The following is a 13458-nucleotide window of genomic DNA, read 5'->3' as shown; positions in this document are numbered from 1 at the left end:
ATTTTATCTGCAAGGCCATTAGGCTCACAGACTGGCATTCTCCGCAATTACATTGACAATGTCCTTCCAATCTGTTCACGACCTCCTTAAGAGAGTATCTAAGGAGTGCTAATTTTTTCTTTGAAACACCTAAAAAGCAAAATCTGAGTCCAGATTGGACCTTACATAGTATTTTATTTTATTTAAGTCCATGGCACTTGATTGGACAAACTATCCATCTCTAACTAAAGGCTTTGATGCTACCTGCCAGGAACTCTTAGTACAAAATGACAAAGGGGTGCTTCCTAGCATGAAGGCCTCTCTAGGGCTGTGTGTTGACAATGCAAAGCAATGGTCAAATGTTCCAGAAACTGTCTTGCTAGTTTTTAGCGTGAGACTTCCTTTGATATTTTCAAGCATAAAAATTAAAAAATAAAATGCTTAAATTACCAGGAAGCTGATGGACCATATATATGTCATTTTCTATGCAACTACCAACCCACCCATTTCAACTTCTCATGAAGAATAAGCTAAATCCTCATTTCATAATTATGACCCAAAATATACAGTGCTGATCTTATCATCATATCTCAGAACTCCAGGAGTCTAAGGCTATTGTTCTCTGACCACGAAAGGGCTTGAGAGAGCAAGACATGCTTGGCAAAAACTTCATATTGGAGCAGTGAATCCTACGAATTGGCATATCCCTTCAGCATTTTCCTTTCTCTTGTGGTGTAAAGATTGAAAATCATGATACTAAAGATGTTCATTTCACACATATTATCTAATTGAATCTATGTCAGTTCAATGATGCAGGTTTATTCTCCCATACAGAAGACAAGGAAGTAGGACTTGAAGCCAGGCCCATTTGATTCCTAAATTTTGATTTATCCTACTTCCCACCCACCATGCCTCCTGGGTGCGGGTTAAGTTGTTCCTTGTTCAGTAAGGCTTCTATGCACCCGGTATTCCACTGGAAGACTTGGAGGGTCTGCTTTGGAAAACCAACAGTGTTTCATGGGCTTGAGACTGAGAACATCACCCATGCAGGACAAAGCTCAGCAATGAACAGAATAAATGCAGTCCGCCAGCACATAATCAACTGGAACCACACTCTGAACTTAAATTAGTGCTTTCCTAAGAACAGGCAGCTCCAAATGGGGAGGAAGCGCTGACCTCGGTGAGCTCCCAGGCCCTGAGTGCGGCTGCCAGCCAAGCTAGAATGTGCCTTCGTTAATCAGAATAAAACAATCACGGTTAATAGAGCATGATTAATATTTCTTACAATTCTAGCTGGTCCCCCAACCTTCCCTTTGGGGACACACTGGTGAAAAGAGCAGGCTTCTTCAGCAAATCTGCCTCGCAGTTAAACGCGTTTTTGGTCGCTCTATAAGCAGTTATCTAAGAAGGGTTTTTGGCTTTATCTTTAAAGACTGAAATTTTCAAACAAATTTCATCTTAAACTAGCACTTTAAAAAATGTAAAAGTAATAGAAAAAGAAATTGAAACATGGATGGTCCAGTTTAGACGACAATCCCAGACGACTGGACTGGGAGACCAATCTAGTGAGTGGAGAGCTGGTTTATCAAATTTTATCAACCTTATGGGAAAAATAAATTCATTGGCCTTCTGTCCAGTCATACTTTATTCTTGTCCCTTTACATTCTACTGTAGGTGAATACTGCCCTTTTTTTGGCAAAATGTTCAAACTTAAACGTGTGGGGCTTCTGATTAAGACATGAAGATCAGAAGAAAAAAAAGTTCATCTCCATGAACAAGAATGATTTATTTTTAAATAAATCAAACTTTTAAGTACTCTGGACATTGTTCATGTCTTTTATTGTCTAAGTATAGCAATAAACCAAAAAAGCCAATTTCTTCCTTTTCACTCCCACTCCTACAATTACTATGCTAAACTTTACAGAAAAACCTAAAATCAAGAAACACTTGAAGAGATTACACACACACACACACACACACCTCCTTAATAAGTCACACAGCCCCTACCAAAGAGGCAAAAATCAGTACCAAATGTAGGTGAGATGGAAAAATGGAACATTTGAATGTTGCTAGAAGGAACATATATTGTTACGCTGGGAAACACATTTGCACCATCTACTGAAGGTGAATATAAACATGTTCCATGACCCAGTATCGCCTTTATATACACACTATACACACTAAGACTCTTGCTCACATATAGCCACAAACACGCCGAAGAATGTTCACAACTGAATTATTTGAGGGAACAGTACGTGTCCATCAACAGTAGAATAATTAAAATGTGAGATGTGAATGTAAGTAACCTAACTAGATACATCCTAGTCGAATCTCAGAAGGATCAATGTGAGTAGAAAATTGCATTGCAAAAGAATACATAAAGTATGATTCCACTTATATCAAGTTTACAGATACAGGCACATGTGGTAAAAGGACTATAGCAAAGGCAAGTTCATGATAAACACAAAGGTTACCCATGAGAAGGGAGGGATTAAGATGAGGTCGTGAAGGAGCACACATAGAATAGTAAATCAAGTAGGCCAACCTAACAGTAGGCACACACGCATAGGGCGTCCTTGAATGACATATTTTCCTTCAACATCGTTTCGTTACGTTGATGAGGAAAAATAGATTGATTCCTGGTGAGGCCACTGTGTGTGGTTTCCCCGCCCTCCCTGTCCGTGTGGGTTTTCTCTGGGCTCTCTGGTTTCCTCCCACATCCCACAGACGTGCACATGGGGTGTACGGCATCTCTAAATTGTCCCTGCATGTGTGCACACACCAAGCTGCCAGGAGCGGCTCCCGGCCACCCACAGCCTTGAACAGGAATAAGTGGGTTGAAATCAGTGGTCGTATTTTTATTCATCTTTCCTAAATGGATGTATAACTCACGTTTATCTCCATGTTTAACAATAGATGTGATTTGAGGTCTATTTAGAAGTTTAGTGATGTTTTTGTGATCAACAATAGCAGGTAGAAACTTAATTTTTATCAATTAGCCTAGGATGAAATTGGTCCCGTTTTACACTGCTTACCTTGAGATCAGTTTCCAAGAACCTATCAATAACATTAAGTGAGGACTTGCCGTATTTACATGTACACTGAATTATTCCTTGTACTTCGCACATTTTATAAACATCCTTCATAGCTACTAAATATTTTACAAAAATAATTTTTCAAGAACCCTACACTTTTCAGAGGTGGCAACAGCCAAAGGAATATTAGATGTCCAAATACAGACCACGGTAACTGTAAGGCAGCATATACCCATAGGGGTATTGAGTTTTCCTAAATTAAAGAAAAAAAGCCAGGCCACTGAAAAATGGTTTCATTATATGCAATTGTTTATTTAAAATAATTTTCCAAGTCTTCCCACAATTTAACAGGTTTTGCTTCACTTTTATGCCCGCAGACAACTAGAAACCAACACACATTTTTGTAATTTTAACCACTACATGTGCCATTTTCCTTTATTAATACTAGAACCAAATATATAGACCAATAAGCAGTACAGATTTAAATTATTTCCTTAGTAGTTATGGTGCCATTGACAAATTCCTTGGGATTTATCAGATGCTGGATGCTGTTTTGAGCCATCTCCAACTAGCTGTCTAATTCAGGAAAATCATGCTACCTCCCCTACTCTCTCTTGCAAAATAATTTACTGGGTTAGGTTATTTCTATTGTTTTATCTGGCTATAAAAATCACATGATATATTCATCATTTTCCATTAACTTTACTTCATCTTTTATTTGCTACTTCTCCACTTATAAAGCATAATCACCTATATTCAAGTAAACATGAATGCATTGAAAAATAAACACAAACCCAACATATTGTTAATCACTCTAATATATTCCCATTAATGCATAAAAGGGCTTTCAGTTGAATTATCAGTTTTTATTTCTATTTCTTTCTTTAAAGTCAATAATAAAGTCACAACTGTAAAATGAATGCATTTAAAAACAAAAAGGATACATTTCAATGACAAAAATATGCAAATCATGAAAATCTGGTGTACACTTTGCCAAGGTCAACAGACTAAAAAATGTGATGAAAAAGCCAATCTTCAAAATCAGCCTAGATAAAAACTCTCTCCTGACAGCGAAACCATCATTTAAGAAAATCATCACGTCTGCTTATCTGGATCAGCTCTGAAAACAACAAATGTGTGTGGAGGGGTGCTGGGTAAAATTACGTGAGTACCAGGAACTCAAGATTAAATTCCTAAAACTAATATTTAATTCAGAATTAAATAGATGGCAATTGTATAAAACTATTTCCTTGACAGAAATGGCATGAGGCATTTAAAAGTAACAGTTTAGTAATCATCTGAGAAAATTCATGGAGATACCCCACCCAACCCCCTAGCCTCTGTCACTGGTATAAAACAAACACCTTCCATGAAATTATATAACTAAAATGTTCTCATTTATTTAGGATCGTTTATGCTTAGAATATTTTAAACACTTGGTTTTAGACATGTGGAATTTCCAGAACTGAGATTTTTTTTTTAAAGTGTCTACGTATTACTAATTGATTATTTGCAGAGGTGATAATCCTTCCACTGTACACTGACTGGGTTTCCTTCAGCATATTTGATCAACTATTTTAACAGTGATGCTGGTGGTAATAAGTGATACTCTCAGACTTTCCCTTTTAAATAATACATAATCCTTGTGACACTAATGACTACATAGGCTATATTGAATACCTTAACGAGGATGACTGATTTCAGTCAGTATGATGAAAAGACACTAAAAAATGGCATTTACTACTTGTGTTATCACTGAAAAGCTATAACTAACAGTCAAATGATAGATTATGTGACATTCAGCAAAAAAATGAAAATCATTATAATTTTACCAAAAGAAATAACAGACATGGGAAGAAATTAAATGAGCACAATGTGGGTCCCAAAGATTACACTATGACTTGGAACTAGATTTTCAAAGCGAAAGGCATCTATATACAATTTCTGGGAATATTTCTTATACTACGAAAATGAATTTCAAAGCAAAACGCAGACTAGCTCAGCCAAAGAGAAGTACTCAGATGAACTAGAAGTTCCATTTGCTAAAGTGCACCTGCTATAACCAACTCTGCTCAGGCCCTGCCGCTGAGCAGGATCCAGAAGTGCCATCACTCATGCTTTTCATTCACTCACTGTGCTGTCAACAGTCATACAGAAAAATGGATTTTTTAAAACCAAATCCTTTACACAGTGGACTATAGAAAAAACAATCCTAAATACACTATCTTCTAAAACTCCAGAGTAATATAACCTCATCATTTTTAAATACTGAAAATGTAAAGGGTCCATACAAATTATGAGTATTAAGCATATACGTTTTACTTTAATGTTCACTTGATATATGCTCTTAAAATCTCTATGAGAGAAGCAGGTATTTTCCCGTGTCTTTTGGCAATAGATTCAAAAGCAAAAGTAGCAGTGCTGTTGAATTCCATGAAGCTTTTTTTAAAGCTAAATTACTCAATGTCTGTATTGTTATTGCACTCATATATTGCCCAGAATGCATCTACAGTAACTCAGCAATAGGGATTGCAAAAAACAGGAAGGTAAGTGGGTCTACAAAGCATGTGAGTTTTCATAGAGGAAAGGCAAACTGCAATTCAAATAAGGTTGTATTTGCTTAACCATTATTTAACCTTATATAAAATGAAGTCCACCCCTCACTACTACAAATCTGTGGGAATCAGAAAAAGATTTACAGTACACGAAGTCTTGACTATTGTTGTATTCCACTCTTGAAGTCACTGAATTAAAACAGCATTTTTTCCAAGATTTAAAGAAAAATATATTTTATAAAAGGGATTATTTTTAATCACTGAATACATCATTAGTAAGACTGAAACGTTATACTCCCCCCACTCCCACTATAATTTGCTGATAGAAGAGATTTCTCTCTCCTTTAACTTCTAACAAATGCTACATTTTCAAGACTAAAGGAATTATCAGTAGGCATTCTTTCTGCATGATTTAAGTTATTTTTCTCTAAAATATGTCAAGTAAGCTTTTAAAGATTCAGGGAGGGGGAGCTTCATGATTTTCTCTCTCAGGAGATTCTGAGGTGGCTCCTCCGGCTTCATGGCATCACTGTCATCTTTCTCTTCCTCTTCTTTATCTTCTTCCATTTTTTCATCCTCTTCGCTGTCTAGAGGCTGAGGAATAAGCTGATTACCCACAAATACGTAAGTGTTAATTCTCTGTTTAACTCTCTTTCTTTTCCTTTTGGGTGGAGCCCTCTGAGGAATCCCCTTGGCCTGCATCTCGTCATTTATGAAATTTCTAAGTGTGCGTCGAATATAAATACGAGCCAAGTCCTGCAGATTCCTGACAGCACAGGGGGCTATAAAAAACAGCACACACAAAAAGAGAGCATTATATATTATTCATTTCTTCACAGAAAAAAAATGTATTTCTTGGTGAATGTTAGGAAACAGTAAGTATAAAAACTCTGACTTCCAACTAACACAGATTTCCAGATGTTACCAACTGCCAAGCACCATTCTAAGAACTGAGAACAGCCCTGGGCGGGTGGCTCAGTTGGTTGGAGGATCGTTCCACACACATACATCAAAAAATTGTGGGTTCGATCCCTGGTCAGGGCGTGTACAGGAGGCAACGGGCAACCGAACGATGTTGCTCTCTCTCCCTTCCTCTCTTTAAACTCAATAAAACATATCCTTGGGTGAGGACAGTGGACAGTGCAGAGTTTTATATGTGTAGCTATACGTGTGGCCCTCTGTATATTCATAAAAATCCTTTGGAAGAAAAAATAGGAACTTATAAACAGAGTACATGAGAATTAACTAGTTGGGGGACAAGAATAGTAGAAAGATTTTCACTCTACATATATTTTTATACTTTTTGATATTGAAATAAATCTATTTTAAAACTCAAAGGCAACATCTGAACTGAGATTTGACTGTACTAAAATATCATCCACATAAACTTCATCCCAAAGATCTGAATGACACAATAACTCTGAAATAATTCTCAGTCCTATCCATTCAAAAATCCCCAACATTTCCTATTCTTTGATACTCCCTTGTTTCTAATGCTTCCAGTTAAGAGATAAGGATTTAATGGACCAAATAATATGAATCCTTACTGCTATAAAATCTTATTTTAGATTGAAGCTTTCACTCCATAATTACAATTATCTCTAATAGATACATGTACACTCTACTTGTTTCCCAAAAGATATTCTCTATATAGATTTTATAAGAAACTAGCAATCAGCACTTACATTTTAATTTGTTAACAAAGATTGAAAAAGGCATTTTATTTAGGTCAAACCCAAAAATCGACTACTTTAAACCATTTTTAACCTACAGAACTTCATATAGCTCCATGTGGTACAGTGCCAAGATTTATGAAGTTTCTTTTATCCCTTGTAATATTTAATTTATAAGAAATATACATTTAGCTTCCCATTCCTGACACAGAGCTCCTAAAACACTTGACATTTTCTAAATGATAAGATCATAAAGATGAAAGGAATATCTTCTGTGGTTCATAATAAGTCCCACTTGAGTTTACATTAATAAGGTGCCTTTGGGTAAACCCCTAAGCATGTCAGGCTAGTTGCCAGGGGAATCCAACCAGGTGATTAGAAAGCTTCTGAGCCTATGAACCCGGAGGTGCTGGGGGGATGACATACCCTAAGAAGGCATGGAGCTCTATGTCATTCTCACATACCTGGCCCTATGCGTCGATTCCATCTGGCTGTTCCTGAGTTGGGTCCTTTTATAGTAAATCAGTAGTCTAGTAAGTAAACTGCTTTCCTGGCTTCTGTGAGCCACTCTAACAAATTACCAAACTCTAGGAAGGGGTCATGGGAACCTCCAATTTACAGCCAGGCTGTCAGAAACACAGATGACAACGTGGACTTGCAACGGGTGTCTGAAGCTATAGCAAGAGGAAAGTGTTGTGCGACAAATCTCTTAACTGGTGCAGTCTGTGCTAACACTAGTTACTGTCAGAACAGATTTAGAGCATACGGACACGCTGCTGGTGTTCACAAAGAATTGGAGAACTGCTCAGTGTGGAAAATTCCACACATCTGGAGCACTGAAGTGTTGGTGGGGGGATATAGAGAAAATAGGGTTTCCTTTAGCTGGTGTACCATTTTTAACTTTACTTCTAATGTGCCTGCCCTGAACTTTAAGCAGTGTATCCATACTTTTAGAATGTCTTGTAACAAAACAAAACAAAAAAAATGACTTTAAGTTGAATAAAAATCAGTGATTAATCTGAGGAACAGTTATAACTACATTTTAGTAACTATTCTTAGGAGCAATTTCAGAGCTATAAAATACATTTGGCAAAGGATCTGCATGTTTATATTTTCAGGTTTTCCTGTTGGTACTAATATTCTTTCATAACTTGACTCCCTATAATAATGAAATGTTCTCTGAACAGAAATCTAGTTAAATAAAAAGCAAAACTTGTTCTTACTCTCCATATATCCTATTAAACTTTGACAAATAATTATCAAATTTTTTATTCTGCAAACATTACTATATAAAGTTTTTAATTTTTTTGGAAACTGATAATTTCTGACTCATTTTTTGCAAGCTGCTCTTGGTAGCTGATGACTATTTCTGTATATTTATTTTTAAATATATATACATGTATATACATGTATATACATGTGTATATATATATATATATATATATATATATATTATTGATTTCAGAGAGGAAGGGAGGAGAGATAGAAACATCAATCATGAGAGAGAATCACTGATCAGCTGCCTCCTGCACCCCCCACACTGGGGATCGACCCACAGCCCGGGCATCAAACCGTGATCTGGAATCAAACCATGACCTCCTGGTTCACAGGTCAACCACTGAACCATACCAGCCGGATCTTTCTCTTTATTTTAGACTTTCAAGTATTATAAAAAGAGGCAATAGTATAATGAACCCCATATATTCAATAATCAACTTCAACAATTATCCCTTATAGCTAATCTTACTTCATCAATATTTCCATTTCTTCTTCCCATCCCCAACCCAGATTATTTTGATAAAAAATTTAGACAGTTCATTTTACCCACAAATATTTCAGAGGTATGATGAATATTTTTTTAAATTTAGGCTCTTCCCCCATTTTATCCTCTTCCATCAAATTCCTACTTTACATTCACAATTACAAATGTCAATCAATCCAACCAATGACAGTCTTATTAACTACCTACATCTATTTGTGTTGACATCCTTAAAATTGAGGGAGAACAGAAATCGCTCATTTAAAGCATATCACCATCCATGCTATTTATAAAATATGTTACTATAAAACCATATTTACAACCAAAACTCTTCGAAAGGAAACTAAACTAGAAAAACTGTCAGATAAAAAGAGAGATGCGGAGGGTTATAATAGTGTTCGTTACGAAGTAAAAAATAGCTGTTGCAGGAATCTACAGGGATCTCTGTAAATAGTTATATCTGATGCACATTATGCTTATGGTTAGGCCACTGTAAAACCGAATTGTGTGAGATAATTTTTTTCATTTCTTTTCTTTATGAAGCTGCAACCAGCTATTACAGGTTAAACAAAACTGTCATAAATGAACTATAATCTTAATGTTTGAAAAACATGAGGGACATTTAGTTTTACTTTGTTACTATTGTTACTTTTAGCAAGAAGTTTAAGTATTCAACAATTATAGTATAGTCTACTATAAACTACAGTATATATATTATACATATACTTTACACACATACAAAATACACGTGTATTTGTGTGGAGGCAACAAGAAAGGTAGACCTCAGTGAAATACTTGTTTAGCACATGTGAATACAAGTGACAATACAAGAAGTCAGTTTCTTTTGGCCCCAAAGCACATCCAAAATGTATCTCTTTTTTTTTTTCTAGACTAGAAGAAAGTTTAAATTTAACATCCCAGTGGAGTAACTTCATATTTCTAATACAATGAGTCTTTTTGATAATCCTTTTTTATTTTTAGTCATGCTTATTTTTAAATTTTCCTTCCTTAATAGTTTAATGCAATGTGCTGTATAGTTTGACTCAAATCCTTTTTCTAAGAAGAATATATGTTAACGGGTATATTTAAAAAAATAGTTGATAGTGCTTTCAGAATTATAAAAGGTTGAACATTTTTTAGAATCGAGTGCACCTAATTTCTTTCTAAATGAGATCAAAATAAGAGGATTGTGGCAGAATGAATGAGTCCTGTGATTCCATCAAGTGTTCAAGGCATCCCCTATGGCAGAGCTCCTGTTAGCGCAGATGCCAGTAAGCCCTGTCCGGGAAGAGACCGCCAGGACCGGCACTCCGAGAGCGTGGCACCACAGAGCGACACGAGTCTCTATGTCACCACACTCACTCCCCCCAGGGCAGGAGGAGTGGCTTGTCTAGCTGGTGAGTGTGTAAGAAGCAACTGGCCATGTGTGGTTTCATCCTTCCCCTTCCCTTTTCCACGGAAACACACACTGAAAAGAAAACCAAATCTCTCTATAAAGCCAGGTTCCTACGGAATAAATTCATTTAAAAATCAAATTAAAACAATTAAGTCTACTATGGTAAAGTTCATTTATGTTAAAGAACTGCACTTAATGGTGCATCTTCTCTCCCAAGTTCTCAGTAACCTCACTAAAGTGCTCATCCCCTCCTTTCGGAAATCTCTTCCTTCTTGGGTTTCAGCACACTGAGATCACTGTGTCTTCCAGGGGCCCTTCCTTTGCCAATACACCATCCAACGTTTTCTCTCCCAACACCTCTTCTCTGTATCTCCACTCTCCCCTAACTCTCATCCATTCTCGTAATGCCACCTCCACGTTCAGGATTCTCAATCTATACCTCCCTCTTGTAGAAAGTATACACCACTTGACTACCTAACATCTATAATGCTAATAGAAAACAAACATGGCCAAAATAAAATATCTGATCTTCCTACACCTATTTCCAAACCATTCCACCCCCAGTCTTCCAAACACCAATAAATGGAACCATCACCTCCCTAGCTATTCAAGTAAAACTTAGATCGCTCTTTTTCCTCCACCACCATCTTCTATATAGTCCACTATTTTTCTGTCTCCAAACCACCACCTATATCCACATCAACACTGCCTCTCTCCTTGAGTATAAGGAAAGTCTTATATAATCTATCCTCTACAGCAGTGGTTCTCAACCTTTCTAATGCCACGACCCTTTAATACAGTTCCTCATGTTGTGGTGACCCCCAGCCATAAAATTATTTTCGTTGCTACTTCATATCTGTAATTTTGCTACTGTGATGAATCGTAATGTAAATATCTGTCGCGACCCACAGGTTGAGAACCGCTAGCAGTGTCGCCTAAGACCATCGGAAAACACAGATATTTACATTACAATTCATAACAGTAGCAACGTTACAGTGATGAAGTAGCAACGAAAATAATGTTATGGTTGGGGGTCACCACAACATGAGGAACTGTATTAAAGGGTCGCGGTGTTAGGAAGGTTGAGAACCACTGCTCTACAGCATAGCCAGTGAGCTTCAAATACCCTAAAACTTATTTCTGGTCTTGGAATGACCAAGCTCTTTTCAGCCTAAATAAAGGCTTTTGTGGTTGCTGTCCCTCTGTATGGAAAATGCCACCAAGTTAATAAATTATAATAATCTCACAACTATAATTAATAAATTCATTTTTGTTTCACTTGCCCCTTCTTTTCATGTTTCCACGAAGGCAGCTAATAGTGTCTGGTGCAAGATAGGGCTTTATTAAACAGAAAAGTGAATAAATCCAATGAATATATTACTGCATATCTACTTAATTCTTCATAATTAGAGAGTCCATTAAATCCCAAGCCTCGGAGTTGAAGTCACAGTTCAGTTGCAAAGGACCAGTTACTTACGGAGTCCCACAGAATCTGGTTTGCCATTATCATTCTTACTTGGCTGCACAAGTGGAGCAAATGAAACAGCAAGAATACGTTTACTTTCCCAAGTATTTTGTCCAGTTCGCATAATCTGAGTTAACTATTTAGAGGGGGAAAAGAAATAGAATAGCTTAATTCTGGAAATGTGATTTCCTTACAGTCACAATTCTGTTTTAACAAAACAACTGCCAATCATTGCTATATAATCACCTATATATGAATGCAACCAAATTACTTTTACTTAAATATTTACTATGAAAGAATAAAGAAGGAATCATAAATGTTGTCTGTTGAAGACAGGCATTTCAATGCAAATGGAATATCCCAATATGGCTAAGTGTCACTGCATGTTACATCTGGGGTCTGATGGCTTCTAGCGGTGTAATTCCAATCCGTACCTGCCATTGGTTCTCAAAATATGTCTCACATACGTTTAGCTAAATAAAGCATTATATTTAAAAAAACATGTTTTGACTACTATACCAATGAGTCAACTTCATGATCTTCCATAATGGTAATAAAATATATATTCTAATTCTAATCTCAATTTGATATTTCACTAATAAATGTAATTATTCATAAAGGATTTAGAAGTTATACCTACTCAGTAAACACCCATCATCAGTCCTTGGGAAAAAAAAGATTAGCCCAGGACATAGCTTGATCAAGCTAGTATCTTCAATTTATATGATAAAAATCATTAGTATGTTTTACATCAGTATAATAGTATATAATAAATATTTAACAAAACACCAATGGGAAGCCATATTTTAAATGTCCGAATTTGTAACTGTAAAGGAAAACAGAAAAAGATTGTTCATCTGGGGGTCTCAACTCTAGAAACATTCAAGTAACATTTTTCCAAGAACATTTTTCAATGAATGTTTTTGTATTATGTCTTTTTAATAGCCAACAAACAATTTGCACAGTGCCTAATAATGGTGAACTCCACTGAGATGCAAATAATATGTTGTGATGTTAAGGGACTCCCAAGATACACAAACTCCAGAACATCATGCCAGGTCTCAGTCATCTTAGACAATCTATCTTCTACCATACAAATCACACGGTGTTTTAAACATCTCAGATTCCGGTTATTATGAATATTAAAGATACCTTTTGAAATGCATTGTTATAAATTTTTTAAGTAATTTGCTTTTGAAAGATCCACACATTTTCTGAACAAATTAGTATTTCATACATTTGTTATACCTAATAATTACAAACCACAGGCAGGCAAATAGCTGAAAAATATTTTCAAATGAGTCTATGAAGTACTAAATGAAGATTTAAAAATTTACTTGTTTCTTTAATGGAGTTAAGCAGTCCAAACAAACCCCAAATAGGATTTCTTTCTTTAGATGTTAAAGGAATTTTAAAATGTTAAAAACTGAACAGCTAGTAGAGAGCATCACATTCAAGTGAACACCTCTAGGTCAGAAAAATGAAGGAGGGAGCAGCTTGGCAAGTGCAGCAGTATCCCCTTACCCACAGGGGATATGTTTCAAGACTCCCAGTGGACACTTGAAATGATGGGCAGTATTAAACCCTATGCAAACT

General features: G+C 36.1%; 1 protein-coding gene across 1 annotated transcript in view; it reads right to left on the bottom strand.

The window, feature by feature from the left end:
• Positions 1-3300: 3300 nt before the first annotated feature.
• PCMTD1 (protein-L-isoaspartate (D-aspartate) O-methyltransferase domain containing 1) overlaps positions 3301-13458 on the bottom strand; it is a 49270-nt gene continuing 39112 nt past the window's right edge. Inside the window, exons 5-6 of the mRNA XM_080647246.1 lie at positions 11875-11998; positions 3301-6351 (exon numbers count right to left, since the gene is read on the bottom strand). Of these exons, the coding sequence (XP_080503372.1) occupies positions 5987-6351; positions 11875-11998 (489 nt within the window). The 3' untranslated portion in view covers positions 3301-5986. The remainder of the gene's footprint in view (positions 6352-11874; positions 11999-13458) is intronic.

Source organism: Plecotus auritus (genome assembly GCF_963455305.1).
Source record: "Plecotus auritus genome assembly, chromosome: 11".
Taxonomy (NCBI): domain Eukaryota; kingdom Metazoa; phylum Chordata; class Mammalia; order Chiroptera; family Vespertilionidae; genus Plecotus; species Plecotus auritus.
This window is presented reverse-complemented; position numbering and strand designations above follow the sequence as displayed.